This window comes from Bombus affinis, chromosome 5 (genome assembly GCF_024516045.1).
Source record: "Bombus affinis isolate iyBomAffi1 chromosome 5, iyBomAffi1.2, whole genome shotgun sequence".
NCBI classification, from domain to species: domain Eukaryota; kingdom Metazoa; phylum Arthropoda; class Insecta; order Hymenoptera; family Apidae; genus Bombus; species Bombus affinis.
The window spans coordinates 338,546-365,759 of NC_066348.1; the positions used below are offsets into that span (position 1 = coordinate 338,546).

The following is a 27,214-nucleotide window of genomic DNA, read 5'->3' on the forward strand; positions in this document are numbered from 1 at the left end:
GTTAACGTTGTATTTGCATCTGACAGTTTGTTGAATTGCGTGATATCACGAAGATGGCGAACTAAGTTTAACTTGGTTTAAGAATATAAGTTTAACGATAAGTGAAATCTACCAGTTTCTTCTCTTTTTTCTTCTTTTTTTCTTTTTATTTTACTTATTTCCTTATTTCGTGAGTTTCGTATAATTCTTATCTATACAGGAATAATTTAAATGTAGAAAACAATTCAACGAAATGAGAAATATACGTTTGTTTCATGTGCGATTAAAAAATTGCATCCGACGAATTTAATATATCAATTAAGTATTATATTTGTTTGGAATGTTATTTCTGCAAAATTATTTAGAATTGTTCTTTGGATATTTAATAATACGTATCTTGTAAGTTAACGAAGATACTCGCGATTTGTTGTTTTTTTTTTTTATTTATTAATGTAACTTTTACATACTGCTGTGTCCGCTAAAATAAATTCAGATATTATGGAGGTTTCAAATACGTAACGACAAGAAGATATTGTGCCTGGAAAATAGTAGTAAATGTTGAATATGTCGATGTTAAAACGTCTTTAATATATTTGGTATAAATATATCGAATTTAATTTATTTTCAAATTACATTATTATTTAATGCTCGCGATTAACAACCATTTCCAATTACATATTTAATGATGCATCTATTATCAGAACTTATTAAAACATCGCATCTCATCGAAGATCACGTTATTCTGTGATTGTTTCGTACTCGCTACGTTTTATGTACGTACACGTAATGAGAATTAAAATTTATCGAAGGAGGAGCTGCGGTCTGCGAATAATTTTTTAACAAAAGCGAAAAAAAGAATCGTGTTAAATCTAACTAAGTATCTCTGTCTGTTGTTACAAATATTACGTTAAAATTGTGTACGAGACGAATAAATCGTAGAGAAATAGGGAATCGAAGAGGCAATTATGGCATAGAAATTAACAGGAAAAAATAATCTTATCTGTTAATTTTTATAGGATAGTTTGCTTTTTAATTTTTATCTATAGGCATAAGAGTAACCATTAGAAATACTTATAGAAATTTAATGGAATTTTCTGTTAAAATTACATCTACCTTGATCGAAGGAAATTTTAATTAATTTCATTCTTAAAACTCAACGAATCAAAGTAAATGCTTAACATTCGTCATACATTAATTGAATTCGCTAAAATTGATGTACCAAATACATTTCACCATGATGAAAATGTTTTAACGTTTGCATCGATATAATAGCGTTTGTACTGGTGTATTTATCGATGATATGTTTACTTGAAATACGTGAAAACAAAGTATAGCTACAACAGGCTGTTTAAAAACAGAATGTAAATTATTGAACGTACTTTCTTACTGTGACGATAAATCGTGGGGATTGTTAATGAATTATTATGCACTCGGTAATAAAATACGCTTGCAAAATACAACATCTTTTTGCATGGAAGCTTTGATATTAATATTAAATATGCAAACAGGATATACAGCGTGATGAAGGCTATTCATTTAGTTTGCTTATTACTTTATAGAATGTTATAAACGTTAACTTCATATAGTTTAAGAAAATTATCACGGAATACACGTCACGTTGCACATGGAACATTTGCGGTGACATTTCAAAGGCTGATTAACAGAATGTTATTATTGTGCCGTAGAGAAATACGATTAGTGCGCGGAATTTACTCGAAACTATAGTAGAAAAATGGTAATACGGCGTTTGTTTAATTAGAATTTCATTTTACGTTTTAATCATTCTTAAGCAACTTTCCTCTTCTATATTTGTAAAAGAGGAAACGAACACCTCGCTTTTTTTCTTCTGGTAACTTCAATCTTGTAATTTTGCTAATAACTTAACGTTATAATAACTAAGATTAATATATTGTATAATAAAAATCCGTAATTCTTTCGAAGATTGACGTTATGTAAGGGTAAAGCTGTAAGTAAACGTTGGTTTATAGATATGAACGTTAACGGTATAGCAAACGTTTATTAAAGTAATAACGCAAATAATAAATGAAATATTTCCTTAAAAATGAAAGCATGTTGTTCGAATGCAGTTGATTGTTACGTTTGACAGCCTATAAAATTTTTCTGAGAGTCGTGTTAAATAATGAACGTAAAAAATATTACTTTTTGCATGATTTATCATTAAACATGTTTGTTTAATAGAGCGAGTAAAACAGTCCCGGAAGGATTTGAGTTTTCATCGACCCTTTTTTCCCAAAAATTACGCTCTTGGTGCAACAATTTCAACAATTTTCAGCAGTTGCCAAAATTATTTTAATACAACTTTCAGCTAAAAAATTGTAAGAAATTGTTAGAATTTAATATTAGGAAAAAACGTAATATCGATGTTAAAAGAATTTATAAAGCGACACAGAAAGGACTTATTAATTTCTCGAAAGCAATTGAAAAGAAAAGCATGTTTCTCTTTTTGGGAAGCTTTTAAAGTCAGGTTCCATATTAAATGCAATTAACTAGCAAATATTTATATTTGCGCAGTTCCTTCATTTTGAAATATTCGCAAAATTTGCTGCATATTTCGTGTTCGTTCCATCTTCCGAAATGAAAATAAAAATTTTTATTCAATATCTGAATATATTTCATTATATTCTATCTTTCTCATGATTGAAAGTTTCTTCTTCTTTTTAATAATTATATCGTAGCAAATACACAAAGATATTCAATTTTGTACGATAAAACAATTTTTACTGTAACATCGTCATTTCACTATTTTATATTTCACTATTTGGAGAAATATTATACTTCAGGTAGTATACATAAAGATGAGACTTTGAAAATATAATTCCAACGAACGTTAATTTAATATTAATAGTTTTCACAACTAACAGTTTAATCCTACGCTCGGTATTTTACCGACGGTAGTTGGTAAGAGAATATTTCTTTTTAAAAAAATTCGTCTCCCTCATGGCTATGTTAAAGAGAATCAATCATTCAACTGCTTCATCATGCTTAATGTGAAAATGGCAGAAAAGTTATAAATACCTGCTATCAATCTTTATACACGTAACAATTGATTTAAATAATTAACTGCATTATATCCAATTATAAATTGCAGAGTACTGATTAATTGCGAAGCGATCATCTGCTATCGCCAAGATATTAAATGAATTAATATCCTCTGTATCGATCAGTAATTTCATTCTCTGTATCTATATGGTGTTTCCTATTAATAAGTTCGCAATTTCACAACTTCCTAAATACGATATTGATATTATATAATCCTACTAGAAACGAAGTACTTTCCAGATAAATGATTATACACTTTACAAAAGTATCTTTGGTCTGAAAAATCTGCAAATAATCCTTGAATACGTATTCGAGGTAAAATACTCTCGATGTGTATTTTACTCTTCTTTTCTTTTCTTTATTTATTTGTCAAAAAACAAATATATCATTACGTGAAAGTAGCCGATACGATATTTAGAGCATTTCGAAGTTTTCTCTTGGGAGGTTGCAATTCAGAATCCCAAACATAGTTGCAGTAAATCCACGAACAATATACTTAGGCAGAGCGCTCAAATGAAAGCAATAACATTTGTCCCTTGTAGAAATGGAATCGATTTCTCTGCGGCTATTCACCCCTATAAAACATCCAACTGTGGCAGTCTGTTGTGAAATGGTCGATGGGGAATTTGTGATTTCAATTTACGATCAATCGTCCGTTATACTTCACGTCGCTAATGCGATAAATTTACGAAGATGTGCAGAAACGGAAAATAGAAAGCGATAAGTTTTATTGCAACGATTAAGCTGCAATTTCCTATAAGTACGCGGAACGCCAAAAGTAAGAAATATAAAAGGCAAATGCTTGCAAGAGAAATGCTTTTCGCAAAAACAAGATATAATAATAATAATATACGTATGTTCGTGCAGTTTGCTACTTTCACGAATACGACTGAATAAACCGAAACGGATAAAGATTTATTTCATCCTCTACGTTTCCTAAACGTTTCATGGAGTTTTGCATTTTTAAAATTCTCACAAATGCACGAACATCCGCGATCTAATAATCTAACGATGAGTCCGCTATTTCGGAAGATATTTCTATATTTTGGGTAAATCGTTGCTTTGTAATATTTGACATAAGAAATGCTCGTTAACGAACGCGTAACGTCAGATATCCACGTTTATCGCGACTCTTTCAGGAGAAGAACTTTGCAGCTAGGAGAGTTTTAAGGAACTTTTAATTTAGAAGAATTTTAAAGAACGACCGTAACATGTATATTCCGACGCAAATGTCGTTCCTGATAGGAGAATCACACAGTCGAGTTCAGCAATCGAATCGATGTTCAACAGATGCGAGGGCAGAAGCAGACGAAGAATAAAGAGAGAATAAACACTCGTTAAATCAGCGCAACGAGTAAAGTAGATCTAGCCATTATTCCGTTCTGAAAAGGAAGACGAATGGAAGAAGAAAGGAAGGTTCAAAAGAGCATCGTTCGCTTTGATTATTGACACACGCTCCCGCTAATAACGGTCATTGAAAGGCGAACGGAGAATGAGAATTATTGAAACTTGGAAATATCGAAAGCTTGAAGCTTCGCTAATTAAGAGAAGTCAACTGTCATAAACGTCGATGAAGATCCTGTCGACGGAAAGTTAGGAAATTTAATCTTTTCCCTTTACGTTTGACTCGAACGCAAACAGTTCGATCTGTTTCTCGTTTAAGGAACGACCTAACGAGTATACAGAGTCTTTCGCGTACATTACTCGTCAGAAGTTTCGAGTAATTGCGCGTTTCATCAAATTTTGCAGAATTTAAAGAATCGAAGACTTCGCTTTGATAAATTTTTAATTAAAGAAACGTACAGTCGAGTGCAGGCGATTATTGCTGATAACTGTAACATTTATTTTAGTAACGAAATTGACAGGAGATTTGGCGTAGATAATATAGGAAAAGTATTTTAAGCTTTCCATATACGAGGGAGTAGTATAAGTTTAATTATTTATATCGTAAAGTGGCGTCAGGGAAAACCGGTGTCTTATTTCATGAATCTGAGTCTTCTATCGAGTAAACGTTCCTCTTTAATAAAATCTATAACGTGTTAGAACGATACAACAATTTTAGTTATTCCGTAGAGTATTACGACAACGGTCTTAGACCATTTGCATGATGATCAGGATCGCATGGTCAAGCAGAGAAGTAAGTGTCACAGTGTAAAAGAAAAATAGTATCGGTGCATGACGTAGGGATGATGTACGGTGGTAAAGCGAAAGCTGAAGGACATTCGAATAAAAAGAAATAATAAAAAGAAAATAGTTATCGGTTATACAATGTGAACAAAATTACGTACGTGTTTAGAACAACGACGTTGCCTACTACAGTTGTACGGTAACGAGCCTTTAGAATTTAAAGCCTGGATATTACTCTCGCGATGCTCGTCGATTATACGATGGACATTTTTCTAATAGTTTACAGTAAAAATATTCCTACGTCCAATAGATTGAATTTCAAGTTGAAAAATAATATTAGAAAAGACTGAAAACTTCACGATTCCTAGGATTACGTGTAACATTGCGTCTGCGGAGCCAGAAAATTGATCCACGGATTGGTCTCGAAGGAAAGTTATTTATAAGTCAAAGAGTATCGTATTGCATCGTTCTTTCTTTATTCGAAGCACTCGGGAACGTTCGCTGTAAACATTTCCATTGTATCGCGATCAACGAAGAATGATTCGTTTCGTAACTATAATCGCATTTTCATCCATAATGGACAAGACGAAACAAAGCGAAAGGAAAGTTGTACGTTCTCAATTACTCCTATACGGAACAAAGATCAGAAGTTACAAGTTATAGTCATAAGGGGCGACTTAATTGAAAATTACCAAGACACTTGACATCACGCGTTGCTCGAGAGCCAAGTTACGCGGATGTTTATATCGTCTGGGAGTCCCAGAGCAGCAGTTAAGGGTTAATATCGAGAGCGCAGCGATGGTAAACGTTATAATAATACAAAGTTCCGATATTCTCTAACTCTAACCATTCTACAAATTTCATCTTTAAACGGTATCGTGATCTGGTCCTGGTTTAACCAATTGGCTGTTTTCCACGAGTATACTCGTCACGAAGAGATGGCAGTATTTTACGTTACGACGAGCCCCGTCAGTACTAAATTGAAAAATAAAACAGTCGTTTCGTAACAACTTAATTCTGTATTATAACAGTCACCCGTACTCCGTGTTCGACGAGTATACTCGCCATCGCTTACTGTTCGCGACACACTTTTAGGTACACGCGTTTCAAAGAGGTCGCAACGGCTAACTGCTAAACTTTTTTATTCTGACATTGAAATTTAACAAGAATAAATCAATATCAGCGGCAATTTCAGTTCTATCCTTGGCACGTAAATACAATATAATTTACCTTTAACGAAAATGAATGCAATTATTCGTAATTATTCGCTATACTATTTACTTATATATTTTTCTATGTTGTCTTACGTATCTGTTATTTGTAATAGATGAGATCGAACGAGAAATATTAGAGGATCAACAGCAGGGTTAATTTATCAGTGTAAAAATATGCGCAAACTTCCACGATCCAGTTATAACACGCGATATAATTCGCTATTTACTTAGCTCGCTTCGCCAACTGCCAGCCTCGCTAGCTTTGTCCGTGAGGATCTATTAAGATTATCATTTTAATTACACGTTGGTCGATCGAACGGCCAACGAGAAACGCGGCCGACAATTTTGATTAAATAGCCGCTAGCGTTACCGAGAACACGGCCCGTGTAAAACAATTTCGCCAGACAATTTTAGTTATCGGATTTGTTCGGCGAGACGCGCAAACAAACCTCGTCAAAGGCTACGTTTCACGCGAAACTCGCGCCAGTTACAGCGTTAACTTGCTTTGTAGTATTCATGGTGAAATCGCCAATTCATTTCCACCGTCTAACGAGAAAGACGAAACGGACGTATTCTCGGTGAACGCTTCCCTTTCGCGTCTCTCCCGTTCTTCGAATCGCTCTGCTTCAACGCAGTACAACCAGCCAGCTCTCTCGTTCGACAGCTGAAAAATCGACAGCTGCCTGCGTAACTTGGTTGCCGCGACCGCGAGAACTATGTTTTAAGTCGAATGATCGTCAGATGTTACGAACAATTGGAAATTATCTTCATTTCCCATATCGCTGGCCGATGCTCACGATCTGTTCAGTTTGGAAAACATGGAACAGCTCGCTGGACGATTAGTTTGAATTTTACGGAATCGCGTTTGAGGTGGAATATGCCGAGATCGTAGAATCGTTGATGTTCGACTGCTCCCACGAATACTCTGGTGTCTGTACGTTTTATCAGTCGAACCTAACATTTCTCAGTGACGGATAAGTTTCTTTTTAAAAAATCTACACATTCTTTTCTCTGTTCGATAGAATAGAATTCCGATAAATAAGAATTTGGTATGAAACTAACAACGTTCCAGTCGTACAGAAAGAAAATACAATTTAATTAAAAACGTGGGAGGTGGTGTAAGAATCGGCGATAGAATTCATCAAGAGTACGTGACGTTGGAAAAGCTACAGTCACGGATGTTAGAAAATGGAAACGTGATATTGAGAATTATATAAAGCACGTGGATTGCTCGAATGATGGGGTAACTGTGGGGAAACCTTAAATACACTGATGTAATGGGATGGTTTCGTTGTGATAAAGACGATAATAACGACGATTTTATACAAATGGAAACAGCCAGCTAAAACGATAATGGAGAGGCACTTTTCCATGCCGAAGCACCCATGCCACTCGAAAAAGGGGCTTCGATCGTATAAAATTCACCGCGCAAAAGCTCCCAGGTACAGAGAAAATGTAATTTTACGCAGTTATTTCTACCGAAAGAATCACGTGACGTGGTGCTTAAAAAGATATGGAATGTATAAATAATTCAAAAAATCAATTTTATAAAATTAAATCTATCGGTCCATTAATAGGATTAAAAGAAAGGAATACATCCGAAATGTACACAAAATTGAAGGAAAGGAAGATTTGTATAAAAATTGTAATAATACGATGCAGCAATTTCACGATACCATTTAATTAAAGTGGGTGTATATTTTTTTGAGAGCATCCTCTGTATATCAGAAATATATTACGAAATAGAAATATGTTATTACTGGTTTTCCCATGAGAATCCGAAGTGTATCAAAAATTTAATCGGCGTAGATATTTATCGACGCAACAGTTGCAATTTCACAGATACAAATATCTTGCGAGTTCTCTCATCGTCGTAATTTGTATCTCCTTTATATACATCGTCCGTCTGAATATTCTTTCTAATATTCTAATTAGACTGTAGATTTTGATGCAAATTCATATTTTTGAGAATATGATTGAAAAGAAAAAAAAAAAGAGAAGTAAAGAGTATTTTGTATATTTTATATTTTCTTTCGTATCACGTGCATTTTGTACAATTTTATTGAAATTGGATTACAAGAGCCAAGCAAATCGAACATCAAACGGACTACGCGTCGTGTGTTACTTTATAGGAAAATCACGACAATGTCTGTAACATTCGTAGTATTTTACGATCCTATCTACGATAGCAATTAAAAGTTCATCAAACAGATGATTACATCACGTACGAGCCATTTGAAAGTCAAATTGTTCCATTTTCCGAAAATTTATTCTTTCTAACTCTTTAAGAGTATTACATCGTGGCTTATTAACATACTAAATAATAATTGACTGTTCGAATAATTTGATGATTTTTGGAAAGTACGTGTCCCTGATAAATATAACTTCTATGCACACTTCCAAATCCGTTTGAAATTTCACCGATACGATCAAGTTAGGCGTGTCTCGCTACAGTGCTGCAATGATCATTTCGAAATGCTTCGTATATCATATACGCAAAAAGTTTCCAGCAACGTTGAAACAGCTTCGCGAGCCACGTGTAATTTATTTATAAAAGATTTTTGCAACTGTCGAGACATCTTGGTATCTGTTAAGAATCGTTGAGATATCATTGCAATCAAGTAAGTGCACTGTATCATACGCGATAACGAAGTTACTCGATTATTCGAATGGTATGTACTGGGATTAGTTTCGATGGATGTTTGAACGATGACGGAATATTTGGCCAGCATAAGGACTGATCCCTTCCATATCGATCGCGTTTATCGATATTTGATAAAGAGATCGTTTGCAAATTACATTTACCGTCTACTGTTGCTCACGAAATTATTCCAACTCTGATACGTGCTTCTTTATAAATATATCGCGTGTGTACGTGTATGTTACATATTATATTATATATCGCATATTACATATTATATTGTATTTTAAGTAACAAGATATTTAGTGCGAGTGTATATTTCGCAGAGATTCCAAAAGTGATTAAACAGTCAATTATCCATCACATCGATGCATCTCAATGTTCAATGGGACAGTATTTAGCGTCTATAACATGTTGAAGATAGCTCTTTATGGTGTATCTCGTGGAGGAAATTAATTTCACGAAATTAATTAAACAGTCAATTATCTGTTGTACCGATACGTCTTGATATTCAATGGAATAATTTTTGATATTTATTGTACGCTCAAAATACCTATCTATACTATGTACTATTTTTCCCCCCAAATATTCGCCACAACTATTTTCTGTCTTTTACATTTGCACTTTCAGGATGATTTCAAATTCTACCAATGTGATCGGGATAGTCGTGTTTCGTTACAAAACGAACAAAATCCCGAAAAGTCTCGTGTAACGGGCTATAGGAGGCGTTGGTGCAGAAAACAGAATAACTTTTCAAAAATTGAGTCAAACAATTTGTTTCTTTCCTTTTTTCTTTTTTTTTTTTTTTTTACGAGTTAGAAGAATTGGAAAGATTAACAATAGGTGATGTGTAAAGAAATGTTGAAAGAAGTACAATTAGTCGGAATAGCGAAGAAGAAAGTAAAGGTAGCTTTTTACAACTTTTCTAGCTGGACCTGTAACGAAGATTTAAATAACACATTTCGAAGATTTAAATAACACATTTCGAAGATTTCCTCTAACTCGTCGAGCAAAATTCAGATGGTTCGGTCCACAGTTGCAGACGAGTTATTTCGTTCGAATGAACGTACGAAACGAAAGATGTTTTTACGGCGAGTGTCGGACTATTTTAGCTTTCGAGGCATTGTAAGTTGAATTTTAGTTGCGGTGTCGACAAATCATTGATTCAGTGACAGTGAATTTTCTTTTTCCTGGATGTGATGCGAATGCGCAGAAACTTTGACGTCAAACGTTCCCGCTGAACGAACAGGACCTTCCGGCTGCCATGGATATTGATTTTCCTTGGGCTTCAAGGTTTCTGGAGCAGCTGTACCCATCCAGCGCAGACTCCGGCTATTCTCAATATGGCTGTCTATTGTACCCAAATCCGCTCGTTTTGCGTTGCAACGCGCTCGCCGCCATACGCCAGCATGCGATCAATGCGCCAAGGACATCAGCCGATCGCAATTTAAACAGCCGAATTTATTTTCGAATGTGACGCGCTAGACGTTATCAACATGGCCGATACATGTATCCTGTCACGTACTTCCTGATCGTCGCATCGATGGTCGTAAGCATCAATGGTAAGCCTCGCATTTCACACGCTTTGTCGGGCTGCTTAAATCTTCGCCTCTTTAATTCGACGCGTTTCTCATACGTTTCGCCACGAATCAAATTACATTTTTCTGAAATTAAAAATTCGCCGATACGCGTTGTCCATCTTCGGTATTTGCGAGAGAAGAAAACGATTCTTGAGCCTTATTCGTCACGCCGATTTTCACGTCGATACGATCGGAATACCAAAGTTGATCGACTCGACAATGTATTGACCAGTTAGCCGTTGCGACTAATGCGACTAAAATGCGTTAGAAAGGACAGAACAACTACTTTGTTCACGCTGTGTTATAGTTTTTTCATAATAATTATTTATATCTCTTCATTTGTTCGTTTTACCTGGTCCTGGCTTCCAAATGGTCGAAACGTCTTCAAATTTACGAATATATTTTAGTTTTCGCTGAAATTGCAGTTTAAACAGCAAAAACTGCTTTTTACGCGTGACGAGTATACTCGTCAAGAGTAGGTAACTGGTTAAGACGGAAGATAATTTGCCAGGATAGACAATGGCGGTATTTCGTCTTTGAGAATTTTTAATTTGAGGAATTTTTCTTTCAACAAAGAGCGTTTCTGTAATGGAAAATGGAAGTTTCTGTTTCTTCCCATTTTCCTCTTTCTTTCTCGAGGTTCCTTTCAGTTACATGGCCCTATTTGTTTTACGAGCAAGTTGCGTTTTAGGAGCGTGTTTCGTTGAGGGAGTTTTCACTAGATGTCTGAAGGAACGATGTTTCGTCTATTTATAGCGAAGATCTTCCTCTACATATAAACTGCATATAGAGGAAAGTGCACCTGTTGAAGCCTTCACTCGTAGGTGTTAGCCATTTGTGTTACGAATCGTGTAAACAACGATCATCGTACACGGTGCATTTAATTCACTTTTCTTCCGTGATAAGCTTCGCGATGAATTCTCATTTCGAGGCTACCTTTTTCATTTACCGTCTTGCCTATGTTTCCTATGTATAAAATAAATAATTCATACTGAATACATCTATTTCTATTTTCTCTTTTTCTTTAGATAAGAAGAATATTACAATCAACTTTCACAGAGAATTTTTAACATTAGATCGTCCCAAAAGTGTCTTTTATCTTATAAGGAAATAATAGACGCACAACATTTTTTGTTTTAAATTATTTTATTGAATTACGTTTAATCCATCTTATTCTATTGGAACCAGATGTGAAATAAAACAGTTTAATTTTTAACTTCATGAGATATACATAGAATATTTCGTGGATATCGAATCTGCAGTCTTGCGTAGATCCAATTGTCGTATAGATGCAAACGTAGTCGTATACCGTCTGTTTAGTCTTCGGAGATGATCGAATCTGTTAAGAAGCTGAAACTCTAGAGGATTGGTACGATTGGTCAAACTTGCGTGGAAGCGTTTTTCCGAACTTGGAAATATCTTTCATAACTGTAGGTATTTTTAAGTACCCGTGTATGATTTCGTTGATTACCTGCCAATGGATAAGGAATACGTTTGCTGCTCTCGGAATACGTTTAATTGAAATAAATCGAAATAAATTTTTCGTAATTTCCGGATACGTTTACGATATTTTGCTTGCCAAGTCTTACCGTCGGACGTATCGCAAGAACAGCAGGAAAATTTGGCGAAATATCGTTAGAGACGCTATTCGACGGAAAAGCTAAACATCCGAAGAATTCCGTTGTAAATAAGAAACCTAAACCGATGTTTCACCTTATTAGACGATTTCCTCGATGATATCCCTTTCCGCAATCTTCCTAGCAATCTTGTCAACGAACGCGACGAAATTTCATCTTACGCATATCGCCGATGTGTCTGTAAATGTCAAGACTAATATCTATTTATTTTTACAAAAATGTACAAAAATCTGACGTTAATGAAAGCACGACACATTTGTTTGAAAAATGAAAGAAAGGAAGAAGTAGAAGGAAGTAATTTCTAAGAAATAAAAGAGAGAAAGATGCGAAGCATTAAAAAGTAGACAACGATTTGCCCAACGTCTTACGTTCGATTCCTACGTCGATTTTAATAATCTTTAGAAATCTAGGATAAATCACGATTTCTATTAATTAATACGTATTTGTCGGTTGATTGTGTCCGATGATCAGGCCAACTGTTAACTACGGAACATCGAACTCACGCAGCGTCGGAACGAGCAAACGATTTATGGTGTCATCAGTGTGATACAATGGAAGATGGAGAGAGATGCGCCAATCTGATCGGAAACTTCACCACTTTCGGGCACAAGTGCACTGGTGACAAAAGAACCTGTATGGTAATGACAAATGATAACAGCGATTCAAACGCTTGTTGATTATACACAGGTCACGCACGTGTTTCAGCAGATGTTTGATATTTTGCTTTGATCGCGTGCTTTTAAAGCAAACAGAATATAGCAAACAGCTAGCTAAAAGCGATATTAGTTATCGTCAACACGAGAGCGAGAAAAGGCTGTTGAAGATAGAGCCACAGTTTCATTTCGTTCATAACGCGATTTTAGTGTTTGGAAATGTTCAATATAGTCGATCAATTCAGTTTCATAATAATTACGTACTTTATTGAAATTGTTTCCGCTTTATAGGAACATATGTACATGGTGTACACATTTGAGGGAATATGCAAATGCAATTTTTTATTTGTTCTTCTTATTTATTGGTAATCAACAATGATATTGGATATGATATAATTGTACAGTTTGCACATACACGGCAAAAATTTTACGAAATCCGTAATCGATATTAACCGACCGAATTAACAATGAACGAGCCGTATTCTCTGGAAATGATGCGAGATATTCTGGAAAATTGATATTCCCTTGACTAAAAATATGTTACGTTCACACTCACTCGTGTTCGTTACAAGTTCCAATGTGAAATGTCATACAGAGTGAAACAAGGAATTGTTGCAAATATTAATTTAATTTTAGTATCAAGAATCATTCTACGTACATGTAGAATTCTTTCTCATCTTTTCTTTTCAGTCTTCTTTTTTCTCTTTTCGCTCGATACTATCAAGTTCGTGGTTTAATGCCGCCCAAAATGAGCTCGTATTCGAACAAAATTAAAAGAAATACTATATTTTAGCGTACGAGTGTCTCTTGCGATCCGCTAGGACATGTCATATAACGAACATCGTGAAAGTTTAAAATCTGCAAATATTCCTTTCACGTTTGCTTCTTTCTCTTCAGATAAAGCGATTTTCTTACACTACCAGCACCGAAGATTCAACGTCTAGTCCACAAACTTGGTCGGTGGAGAGAAAGTATACTAACAAATGCGACTCCGGATGTATAGTGGTCGGTGAACGAACAAAACTCTCCGCTTGCACCACTTGCTGCGAGAAATCGTTTTGCAATATCGGTACCGATGCTGCGAACGACTTGACGATAAGAGGGATCGATCTGTTTCTAGCTTTAATATTACAAATTACATTAACAATTATCATGTATGTAGTATCCAAATGGGTCTTAGAGAGAAAGGACAAGTGATGATGTTTTGATTTAATATATATTATTAAGAGCAGCGAAATGATTACAATGCTGTTCTACGTTCTATTCTCGCATGCAGCTTTCTGCTTCCCAATTCGACTGTCTGTCCACTCCGCACACTCCGCACGCTCTCCACACTCTCCACACTCTCCACACTCTACACGCTCTGCTCGCTCTACACGCTCTGCTCGCTCTACACGCTCTGCCCGCTCTACACGCTCTGCCCGCTCTACCTTTTCCCGTTCTTCGGAACAGGTATCCCGAAACCCCCGTGATCAAGGTCACGCAGCCTTTTCACGTAAACTGTCCACTTAAAGGACCCAACGGTACATTGTTTACAGTTCGGTCGATACCTTAGGCCTTTTGGCCCTGGTACTACATTCGGCCATCCTGCAATAACATCTGCCCTCAGATGTGGTCTTCAGTTGCGCTATCGTCGGATGCGTCATCTTCGGCGTTGAGGACCCAAGGCTTCATAAAGTCTGCGGTCGTCGATGTGTGCGCAGGCCCCTCATGCTCCCCTACTTTCTCCACCATGTACCGGTCATTCCGCATTGTTCGTGATACCCGGTACGGACCTAAAAATTTTCCTCCGAGTTCTAAACCTGGGCCAAACTGGGTTCTCTTAATGGCTACCAAATCTCCCCTTAGGTACTGCTTCGCGCTCTTCCGTCTTTTGTTAAAATTCTTTCTGTTTTCTTCTTGCGTCGCAGCGATCTTCCTTTTAGCGTCCTCGCGTAACTCACGACGCTGTTCCTCGAATTTTGCAGCCCATTCTTCGTCGATTAATCTTCTGGTTACATATCCATCGGCCTGACTGCACGTTGCGGCATCTAAAATCTTACGGACTTCAATGCCCTTCTTCTGTGCGCTTCTCAACCGTGCAATCAGCCCGTCCTCACACTCAGCCATATCCACAGCACCCGGCAGTGGATTTCTACTCGGGGTATCCGCATACTCCGAGTCCGTTGGTTTTATAATACCCTCGTCTGTCCACGCCTCCATCAAATCGTCCACTTCCCTTTTCTCAGACGGCGCCAGCCGTCGCGATCTTCGTACCACGGGTTTGTCGCTTTTCAACACGATTTTCGCGGTTATCCCGACCTCCCGCGTCTTCTCTGGCTTATACCCCCTAATGATATCGCGGATCGCTTCATGGTAGTGAGGTTCTTGTACGTGCGCTAGATCTATCTCGTCGGTCTGTTCTATCGCGTTGACCTTCAATACCTCCGACGCGTCTTCGTGACCATCATCCTGCCCGTCAAGCCGTAGGAAGCTCACCTCGCCCCGTTTGACCCGCAACTCTATCTGATCCAAAAAGTCAGTACCCAGCAGCAGGCTGTGGCTCCTCAATACCTTGTTTGAGACGACGTGCAACGTGACCGTGAATGCACACCCGTCGACCATCATTATCTTTGTAAATTCGCCCCAGGTCTCATTGCCCGTGGAACCCAAACCATCAAACCTAAGCTTACCATTTCCTAGCGGTTGTGATCCTAACCTCGCATACTCGTCTGATCGTATGAACGTGAGATCACTACCCGTATTTACCAACGCTGTAAACCTACATCCATCTATCGTCACCACCTTCATGTATCTCTTCTTCTTGGGTCTTGAAATGATGTAGGTCTTCTTCGGTTGTGCTGTACACCTTGACGCCATGTGTCCAAGTTCGTTGCACCTGAAGCACCTCACACCTTTCTCTTTCTTCGGACATGTAACACTTAAGTGATCGTCACCGCCGCAATTGAAACACCTTTTGAGATCACTGCTCGTTTGTCTCGACTGATTCCGCATTGCTGATCGTTCTGCTTTATCGTCCCTGTGCTCTCCAAGTTTTGTTTTCGCCTTCATATCTCTTTTCATCGCTTCATACTGCTTGAAGCGTTCCTTCAACTGCTGCATATTCCTGGCCCCGGATAGTATAGCTTTATTTGAGACTCCATCGGGAATACCTTGGATTATATAGTCGATCACCGACTGTGTATCGATTCTTCCTTGCCCCGCAAGCTCACGCATACTATACATATATTGGAGCAGACTCTCGTCTGCTCTTTTCGTTCTACGCGCTAACTCTTGATGTACCTGCCGGTCACTCACTGCGTCTTCGAATTCATCTACCAGTGCCATTTTAAACTTCGCCCAGGACTTCATGCATCGTTCCTGGCGTACGAAAGCTTGAGCAGAGCCTGTGAGAAGCTTCCTCGCGAAAACCACCATGTGGATGTCCGACCAGCCACACATTTCCGCCATTTCCTCGAAATCTCTTATCCACTGAGTTACATTCGGTAGGTCATCTCCGCTGAATTTTTTTAACGAGCCTTCCACGTCTTCAAACGTTAACACTGTGCACTTACGCTCGTCTTGGCTTCGACGTCTTCCCACTGGAGTCACCCGAACTTGACTATTGAGATCGTGATTCCCTGGATCGTTGCCGTCTAAACGGTCCCCAATCACGCCCATCTCATCGTCATCGTCGTCCTCTAAATCATCGTCGTCGTCATCGTCTTCTTCTCGTGCACCGTGTTCCCGCTCTAAACGTACCGCAGCCAGCAATCGCGCTACCAGCTCGCGTTTTCTACCCGCTAATCTCAGCCGTCGTCTTCTCAGCTCGTCTTTTAACTCCGGTACTTGCATCTGAGCCACCTGCTCGTCAGTCAACACTGCTTCTCCTGCATTGTAGTCACTCATTGTTCCGAAATATCCCTTTCACTTGTCACTTAGCGCTCTAGATCCCGGCTCGAGCCCCCAAAATTTATGTAGTATCCAAATGGGTCTTAGAGAGAAAGGACAAGTGATGATGTTTTGATTTAATATATATTATTAAGAGCAACGAAATGATTACAATGCTGTTCTACGTTCTATTCTCGCATGCAGCTTTCTGCTTCCCAATCCAAACTCTGTCCACTCCGCACACTCCACACGCTCTGCACGCTCTCCACACTCTACACGCTCTGCACCCTCTACCTTTTCCCGTTCTTCGGAACAGGTATCCCGAAACCCCCCGTGGTTAAGGTCACGCAGCTTTTTCACGAAAACTGTCCACTTAAAGGTACATTGATGCTAAACGGTATTTTGTTTACCGTTCGGCCGATACCTTAGGCCTTTTGGCCCCGGTACTACATGTATCCGTCCTGACATTGCAGACGAAATAACATACGATCGTGAATCATTTTAGTCACCGATGAGAATAATTGGTTCCATTAACGCGTTTATACGTACATTGTAACATACACTGTAATATTACACAACAACACGATACATAAGATTTGTCGCATTACCAATGAAAATGCTGTTTTCATTTTGTAAATGTATACATGGAGTTTCATTCCTTATGTGTTTCATAATAATATTACGATGAATATTGATTAATAAGTCAATAAAATTACGACAATATCGATAATACGAAGCTCAGAAATAAGAAAATAATAATGATGTTCTCGTTCTAATGATGTCGATAAATCAAAGAACAATTGATAATATAAAAAGGGGATGTTCTTAAGAATACGATGCTCATAATTATAATAATTACAAATACAATCAAATCTACGAGAATGAGATTTATAACACTGCTAAGTTATTACTCGATCGTTCAACGAACCAATATAATTTAAATTGTAAATTTTAGAAAAATTGTTATAGCAATACACTACCAATAAATTGTATAAAGTAACAAACTTTTCTAAAAAAAAAAAAAAAAACTCATTAATCTCGATATAATAATAAATACTTTTTATCGATTTCCATTTTTCCATTATCCTCTACTTAATTCCCAAGGATGTCAATGAGATACATATTAGGTTGTTCCAAAAGTCTCTGTCTGTTTTATAAGAAAATAATAGATGCACAACATTTTTTCTTTTATATTATTTTATTGAATTTTGTATGATCCGTTTTCTACTAATAGAACAAAATGGATCATAATGTAAAACAAAAAATGATGCGCATCTGTCACTTCCTTATAAAACGAAAGAAACTTTTGAGAAAACCCAATAGAATGGGAATTTTCTCGTGGACACATAACATTAGAAAATTGTACACAACTTTTATTAAAATTCCTTCGTACGATCTCTGTACAATATTCTTTTATTAATTATACCTTAATTTTCTTTTTATTTTACTTTAATTTTTAAGTATCCTCCGATTGGTTTCCAATTATTTTGATTATTTTGCAGGAAGCGAACAATTTTAACGATCGGCATATTTTTCGATACTCGTAAACAAGAGTGTACAACCTGGACGTTTATACACACCCACATTTCTCTCAAACGCACAAACATCCGCATTCCGTTTATAATACTAAAATTTCGCTGGAAACAGGAAAACGCGAGATCAGGTATCTACTAAATCGCTTAAACTATATAGTTTATACCAGCGCGTTTACAGCTGTAACCAATTAACGTAATTACACTGCCTAAATGAAAGCATTCAGTTTATACTCGTGCATTCTGTTCTTTCAACAGCATCCTGGAAATCTGCGTGTTATCATTTTCGTAGAAATCGAGAGAGCTTAGGTTGAATGTAGATCCGACATCGTCAAACGGAAAATTACAAAGTTCTTGAATTCCTGGAAGGTTCTAACGGGATATAGGGTTTTGTTCCAATGGAAAACGCATATTTCTAGGAATCGGTTTTAATTAAATTTCCACATTCGTGAACAAAGGGATATGATTTATCGTGCGATAGCATATAATGAAAACTAAGGCAAAGAATGGAATTTTTTGTTTTTCGTAGAAAACGTGAGACGACATCGCCTTGTTAAGAGGGAATAAAACCATTCCAGGAAAGAATAACGATCGTCGTTAAGCGTAATGTAATTTCTTTCTGAAGAGTCATACTAATCTATCGCCCACGCGTAATGCCTCGATGCTAAGCATCTCTCATTTTGCATCTCGTTCGTTGCCATTCATCTCGTCGTGTAAAACGCAAATAAAATGGAAAGAAATATTTTTTATTCCAAGAAGCAATTATTCAAACAACAATTTATCAACGGATAAGAAAATCAGAAATGTCCCTTTTAATATTTTTAAAATTAATATTAAAACCATCTTTCTCTTCTTTTTTACACTCTTACTTATCTGAAATTCTTTATCTCCTAATTTCGATAAACCATTTTACAAAACGTAGGCTATTGCTCGTTTTACGTTTAACTGTTATGAAATTTTGCAGTCCATTTACGCATAATCTTGCGAGTAAAGTACATTTTGCCAAAAGTAATCGAGCGACTGTCTACTTTTGAACAATACTGTACCCAACAGCTACTTACAGTGGCTACAAAAAGTATTTCTGTATTATTTCTACTATTGTGTTTATCCCAGCGTGTTAATCAATTCTATTAATTGAAAGCATATTAATTGTCCTCTGTCTGCAAAAGCCTTACCGACATTTACACGCTGGATCGTTTAGGATCATGCAATATCTGTTTACGTTCTCGTGTTTTAAAAAGTGTGCTCAAAAATTCTTGAATACTCTTGCAAGTTGCTAGAATATCTTCCAATAATTTTCATATCGATACATGTGAATCTTTTTATGCGAAGCGGAATCTAAGCAAAAATATGAAGAAAGTGGAAAATCACTTAAAGTCACTGGTCGAAAACCATCCACTATGCAGATGGACAGATAAATTTCGCGTCACTTGATAGTACTATCGTATGACTACGAACTATTGACACTAGTTGAAAGTGAAATGTAACGGCTGATGAAAAAAAATTGAAAAAGATAGAGATACGTAAGTATTAGCATTAGGTTGGCATAAAAGTTTCTTTCGTTTTGTGAGGAAATAATAAATGTACATTTTTTGTATCATATTATTGTATTGAATTATGTATGATCTATTTTGTAGTAATAGAATCCATTTTATTTTATTCATACAGAATTCAATAATAATAACATTATATTTCCTTATAAAACTAAAGAAACTTTTGGGACAACCTAACGCATATAAATACCTTTTCACAGCCACTGTATAAGATTATAAAAGATACTGATATACAAGATATTGTTAGCTGTAGCTGCACAGCCACCACGCACTGAGCATCGCAAATATCGAAAGCCCCGAAGAAAATTTGAAGAAGAAATGCTGTAATTTTATAAAAGTGAATTCTAATCGACGAGACGAGTAAACGTGTGACATATATCGTAGAATAGAAAAAAAAGTGTGTAATAGGCAAAAAAAGAAATGTTTAATATAAATTTTACTTAGAATTCATACACGTAAGTAGATATGACTTTTCTGCCAGTCACTGTGCATTATCTGACATAATTTATCTCTCGTACTTATTCTTTCATCCAGGCAAAGGAAGCTGTCGGAACAGATCTAATTCCCGTTCATTAGATTCGTCGCCTTACTGAATACGATATTCTCGAGTTCGCGGTTCAAGGGAAAGCGAAGAATTCTGGTGGGGTCGAGAGCAACGTTCAAGATGAAATCCTCGGCCCTTGTTAAATCGTCTCGGTCGGGGTCGAACAATGCGTTCGCCAGCATCCTCGTTTCTCTGTGATTGCACATAAAGCTGCCATTATTAGAACTTAAGTGGACATCCGTCCATGTGGCTGCCAGTCGTAGCACGAAGCTCGTTCGTCGCGTTTACTCCACCTTTTTCATTGAAAAATTTTATCCGGAATATCACGTTCGACTCGACGACCGATTAATTATCGTATTTTACTTTCACCGATGGTGCATCATTTTCATGGGAAACGTTTAAATTTCCACGTGGTGCCACGTGGTGGAAAAATTGGCTACCGGTTGCTGCACGACGCTCCTTCGTCGCGTCTACTCCACTTTTTCGTCGAAACCTTCTGTCCGGGGGTATCGCGATCGACCCGAGATCCGATCGATCGTCTTATCCTTCCGTCCTTTTCGCGAAAGTCGTTCGAATTTCTGTGACGCGCGCGTGGAAAATACTGGCGCGAATCTTCGAGTTAGTGTGAATCTTTGGCTCGAATTTGATGATTCGTTCGCGTGGGAATCGCACGGCGAGGCGTGCGATTGTCGCGATCGCTCTTATCGCTTGCTCCACTTACGTTCCGCTTCGTTCTACCGACTACTAGTTTGCTGCATTCCCGGTTACTTTACTGGTGGTGAATCGTTAATCGACGCGAGTTACCGCCGACGAGTTTGTTACGATACGCAAATACAGTGGAAAAAGGAGTTTAGCGAAACAGTTTCGTAAAGCTAAACGATTGGACGAATCGAAAGGAATTGGAAGTCGTTCTAAGAATTCTGTTCGAAGACAGCTTTGAGAAGGCGAACGGCGATTGAAAAAAGAAGAAATTGAAAGACGTGGAAGGAAATCGAGAAACGTTCGAATTCAACGAGGCAGTTTCGTACGCCTAGAGACGATGATCGAAGGAAATTGAGAAAGATTCGTCGTTCGAAACTCGTCGCTCTGTATCAATTTGGCATAAATAGGTCGAGCAAATATTCACGGTTAATCTTTTCGATAAAGCACTACCTACAAAACCACTGCATTCTATGATTTCATTTCATCTCTGGTGTACCGTAGAATCGTTCCCTTCTCCATTATACGATCGATTAAACAACACCCTGTGTATTAAAACCAACGATTCACCTTCGTATTACTTCCGCGCGAGCTACGTGATAAAGCGCGAGACATTGAAAATGTTAGATCGCGAGAGTATCGTCGCATCCGCGTCTATATGACACGGCGTTTCGAACGCGTTACGAACCGGCGAAATGAAATGAGAATATCGGGTCTGCGAACTAGCTGCTTTCATCGCGATAACTACGTCTGCGAGTGAACGAGCATGCCTGGCGAGTTTTGGGTAGCCAGAAAATCCTATTGAAATTTCGATCAAAGCGCGCGAGACATGACGCGATCGAAACTTCCCAGTTTTCTCCTCGCCACGTGGCTGCTCGGCACGATCGCTACTAAGTCGCGAATGAGCGACTTTCTGCAAAGCTTGCAGGAGTACGAGATCGTTTACCCTCGAGTGATCCCGAATGAGAGCGCGCGGAACAGAAGATCGACCCACGAAGACCGAGAAACTTGGCGCGAATATCTCCACCAAGAGCCGGTGTTCCTCGAGATCAGCAACTGGACCTTAAGGACCATGGCCAACGATCGATTGATACTGTCGTCGAATTTCACCGTGAATTGGGTGCGCCAGGGTAAAACCAAGTCCGAGCGACGTAACGCCAAGGCGAACTGCGATCTTCGACAAGGCAGCTTGGAAGGAGACGCGAGTTCCTTCGTCGTCGTGACGATATGCGAAGAAGAAGTGTACGCCTTGATGTTGATCGGGCAGAGATCGTTCTTCGTTCAGCCACTGACGAATGGCCAGCATGTGATGTTTCAGCCGAAAAACGAGAAGTGGTGGTCGATCGGGAATAATTCGAGCTTCGTGTCTGTGAATCCGGAAAATCCTGCAGGTGAGAAGGATCGTTATCGCGATGGCTTTTCATCTTTCGTTAGACGGTTGGATGTAGGTGATTGGTTGATCGATTTACCGACTTCCTTGCCAATTATGTTATAAGCTTCTTACTTTGCGATCCGCCGTTAATTGCTTCTTCTATTCTAAAATTGACTCTGATCGTGATACTGTAAGAACTGATAGCGTCGATATGATAATACCATACATAGAGTATGAGAGTAATCGTAGTACAAACGAATATATATATATTCGGTTTAATAAATTTAATTTAATAAATTTAAACCATCAAACAGGGAGGGCTTAATCTGCAGGCAAAAAGAAGAAAAAGAAATAATCATTTACAAAGCGAACGACCATTAGCTAATTCCAATTTGAAAATATAGCTAAAGTCAAAGTCATTTTGAACAAATGTTTCCTGTACGCGTTACCGTTTGGCATGGACGAACGTCTCGGACGTTGACGTCCGTACATTTATATATATATATATATATGCATTTCTGATAATCATTTTCAACTCGCACAGGGAAGAAACATCACTGAGGCTACCGTGAATTAAATTCTCGTATCAAGTAACAGGATAGATACGATGCATACGAAGCTTTGCGTCGTTATTCGAGGTAGGAAAAGCTTTAGCAGTGATATCGAGAAAAGCGAAACTACGAAATCATCGCTGTCGTCGAGACAGAAATTGCTGCAAATATCGCGGAAAGCAGAGCGACGGTAAAGAGTATTACAGGAAAAAGTTGTTCGGAATATTAGCCTTGGCAAACATATTTCAAAGCCGTTGAATATGGCGAGATTGTCCGCTTTGTAAATATTTACCGAAAAACATGTCGTACGAAGCTGGGCAATAAACGCGTTTTTCCAGAGTTACAAACAAGTATCGTACGTATGACACAAGTAACGACGAATTTTCCATTCCACGGCACGCGACAATTGACCGTATTATCAGCGTTTCGTCAAAGTTTCAAGAACTGTGTTTTCTTTTCTGTATTTATGGTTTCGCAACTGTAAAACGGAAGGTTTATTCTGGAGATGCGAGTTCGCGTGAACAACTAGCGCAACGAGTAAAAACACGCGGTTTTTGCAACTCGATCGAATTGTTAGCAATTGTGTGTACGAGATCGTATTACTCCCATCGTTGATCGATGTCAGGCTTCTATCCGAGCACACGGACAACGTTTTCCAACGACCAATCAAAGATACCAGATAATAATTTTTCATTGTATCATTACTGTAGCTATTAACGACACGGGCTTGTTGTCGCATGATAAAAAGCATGCAACTGCGCTGACACGATAATACAGCGAACTTTTGCACGCTGCGATGGAAAACGCGTCGTTACCTGTTTCGTACGAACGATACTCGTTTGTAATTCTGTAAAGAAACGTCCGTTGACGAACATTATATAAAGTTCTTCCTTTTTCTTCTTCTTGTCTGTAAATCAACTCCTTACAATTTGACGGTTTAAATTTGGCACACCCCGTATATACAGGATGCAACCGAACAACGCCTGAAAGCGAGAACAACGCGAATCCTTGTGGAAAAATGAAGAAAAAGTATAGGATAAAATGTTCTCATTTTCGACTTGGAGAATCGAGTCTGAAAATTTATCAAGTATACTCGAACTGTATCCGAATATCGGTTCGAATAATAAATTTATTTAATTATATAATTAATTTATTACAAAGGAAATACAATCTGGATGTGAATGTTAAATGGAAACAAATTTTGCTAAGTTGAAAATCGATCGAATCGTAATTACCACGACTCGTTGTTTACAGATTAAAAATCTGTTTTACGAATACGAGGAGCTATATATCTACTATTATTAATCAATTTTTATGAAAAATTTCGTACGATGCGCGGATAAATTCTAATTTGATAAATTGTTGGAAAGGTGGAAAATTGAATGCAATAAAATTACGTGGCACGGTTTACACGGTTGCAACTTTATGATCCACTTAGGTCAAGTAGCAATGAAATTTATTGCATATATCGGAAATTCAAGGCACGTAATTGGCAGTTTATAAACAAATTATTTGTTCTCTTAATTAAATTGCCCGCGTCGAAAGCTGTGAAACGTTTTTGTATCGAAATCGAAGAATCCAACATCGCGATCCTATGAATCGAAGAATGCGACGTAAATGTTCGAAGTATGGTTGAGAAACGATAGAAAATTCCAAGTGTTACGCTGTATTTCTCGTTCGATTTAAATCGAAATTTTAATGAGGAACAGCGCCGATTGATATTTAAAAGTGAAACGGTTAAGAGCAACGATACAGGTTTTGTTAAAAGCAATTGGTCTATTTACCTCGCTGTTTAAACGGGTTTGTTTGACGTTACTTTGATCAATTTCCATTGACACTTTTATAGATAGCATTCTTTTTTACGGATGGAAAGCCGTCTGATGGAAATTTGTCTGAAATGTCCGTCGTAAAATTGCATTTTCGCGGGCAACAGAAAACAATGGAATTTTGTACAAAAGCGCAATACTTTAATTAGCGCAAAATTCCATTTTCCCCGCTGGGAAATTGAATTTTCTATTAAAGCGTGATACGTTTAATCAGCGGTGGCGTAAATTCAACAAACTAACAACTGGAATATTGACTTGTCACAATTTCGTGACACCGTATATGTCGTTGATACGTTCCAGTCTGGTCGTATTTACAATTTCAGAAATTTTGCAACTATTTTTTCATTTTATCCGTAACGAGAATAGCGAAGATAAGACAGGCAAACGTGGTAAAACGTTGATAATTCGGTTACAGGGAAATCGAATAAATTTGAAGTTGAAGAAAGTAAGAGAAAGTCGAAACGAAGCAAACGCGATTCCTTAAGCCACGATGTTCAGGGATTTTATAATCTTTCCGGTGACGTCTTCGACGTGGAATACCCAGAAGCTGAGAAATTGATTCTGTACGATGAAAAAGACGATGTCTCCACAGAATACAACGATACAATAGCGGAAGAATTATCGATCGACGTAAATCCTGTTGAGAAATGCTCAGTTGGTATGACCGCTAGTTACTAAAAGGTTACTAGGGTTATGTTGGTACGACGCTCTTTTGTCATAGGAGTCGACCACGCCTTAATTGCTAAGACGCATTGGGAGAGTTTAGACGTTTGTTGTGTGATTTGGTGTTTTGTATAAGAGAGAAAATAAAAGGTGTGATAACCAATCCGAGTGGATCCGAGATTGATTATCAACCCCAACCTATATAAAATAACAAATCCCGAGGAAATTGGATACTTCTCTGGTCCTAAATGGCAAAGGAACAGATTATCAAGTAAGTCAAATATTTTTCCAAATGCCATTCTTGTACAATCGTTGCTTTTCTACTTACCACGTACAATATAGCGGTTAATAAATTAACGAATCATCGAATATTACTGAAAGAAAGAAATTGTACTGATATTCCAATCTATCGTGTACAAAAGTAATAATAACAGCATGTAATATAAGAATAGCTTATCTTCAGCCTTAAAAGGAACTCGGTTTACAATTATTCTCCCTATTGCGTTCCACTCTTGCTTGATCTTCTACACGTTCATCTATATTTCGCTGTTTTTAATTTATTTTATTATTCCCTGTCTATTACACATATGTATATTGTCCATTGCACGAATCTTTATCTATCTTGCCTAATTTAATGTAAAAAAATAGAAAAATAGAAAAATTTGCTGGAGGAATACGTTTACCAAAATTTGTCAAGAATTTTAAAGAAATTTGCAGGATGAAATTCACGGTGATACCGAATTGATATTTTTGAAATTATACTTTTGAAATAATTATTTATACCATAATAATTATTCCACAAATACTTGCTCGTAGATATTAATTTATGCTTTTAATAATCATGCGTTTAAGCTATCAAGTCGAGTCGAGTAGACTTTCTAATTTCGTGGAAGATAAGTCGATTTCTAAGATAAGTCATTTCTAGAGAAAAGACCAGCTGCTAAGGATTCGCCGCCACGATGGCTAGAGCTTGGAATAGCTGCTGATTACTCCGTGGTAGATTTTCATGGAATTCGAGTACAGCAATATATCTTGGCTCTTTTAAACATCGTAAGTAATACCAAACGAAATTCTGTTATTATACTTAGATATAGAATACCTCCTCCTACATATGTACGCAAGCAACCGGGAAACATAGGGCAGAGTTATGCGTATCTCTGTATTTTCAAGGTACGCTACTTGCTTTCAAACATCTCGATCGTATACTCGGATGGAAGCTCTGTATTTTCTGTTTACATTGTTCAAAGCTTACACGTATCTTTTAAAAAGTTCAGCGAATAATTTATCCGTAATGGAATTTTGTAATCGATTAATTTCAGCCATTCGGTAATTGGTTTTCCAATGCTGTTGAGATTAATAACGTACATTTCTAAGATAAATATAACGAATAAAATTAATTTTTTAGGAAAATTATATAAGATACGATGTATTTACGAGAGTTTTGAATAATAATTTATTTGTAAGGCTATAATACTGTTTTAACGCCTGTTACATTTTCGTACGTATTTTAATCCTAGGTCAGTGCAATTTACATGGATCCATCGCTCGAATCCAACATGATTCCAGTGATCGTACGAATGATTTTATACGCGGAAAAACGAGACGGTATGGTAAGCGATTTCCATTAAATTAAATCATTTAAGTAAAGTAGTAACTATCTGAGATACGCATATGCGAGTGTCAATTATTTTATTTTCTACTTATCTGTACAGT

General features: G+C 37.4%; 4 protein-coding genes across 12 annotated transcripts in view; 2 read left to right on the forward strand and 2 right to left on the reverse strand.

Moving 5' to 3' along the window:
- LOC126916881 (uncharacterized) overlaps positions 1-25,772 on the forward strand; it is a 94,059-nt gene extending 68,287 nt beyond the window's left edge. Inside the window, exon 3 of the mRNA XM_050723141.1 lies at positions 25,528-25,772. The gene's annotated coding sequence lies outside the window, so the exon portion shown is untranslated. The remainder of the gene's footprint in view (positions 1-25,527) is intronic.
- Positions 1-27,214, reverse strand: part of LOC126916883 (uncharacterized) — a 193,689-nt gene that overhangs the window by 131,134 nt on the left and 35,341 nt on the right. The window lies entirely within an intron of this gene.
- The window catches only part of LOC126916882 (uncharacterized), a 95,964-nt gene that overhangs the window by 68,492 nt on the left and 258 nt on the right, over positions 1-27,214 (forward strand). For 2 of the 8 annotated variants that reach the window (XR_007710775.1, XR_007710774.1), the window contains exons 2-4: positions 25,254-25,772; positions 26,427-26,551; positions 27,019-27,111. Coding sequence is in view for 5 of the 8 variants with exons in the window: in XM_050723144.1 (XP_050579101.1) it covers positions 21,919-22,480; positions 25,254-25,516 (825 nt within the window). In the remaining 3 variants the exon portion in view is untranslated. Of the gene's footprint in view, positions 1-18,800; positions 20,585-20,669; positions 21,208-21,473; positions 22,481-25,253; positions 25,773-26,426; positions 26,552-27,018; positions 27,112-27,214 lie in introns of those variants that run through there. The other 6 variants (XR_007710776.1, XM_050723145.1, XM_050723146.1 and 3 more) reach the window with 6 other exon arrangements.
- LOC126916890 (uncharacterized) overlaps positions 1-27,214 on the reverse strand; it is a 109,999-nt gene that overhangs the window by 56,007 nt on the left and 26,778 nt on the right. The window lies entirely within an intron of this gene.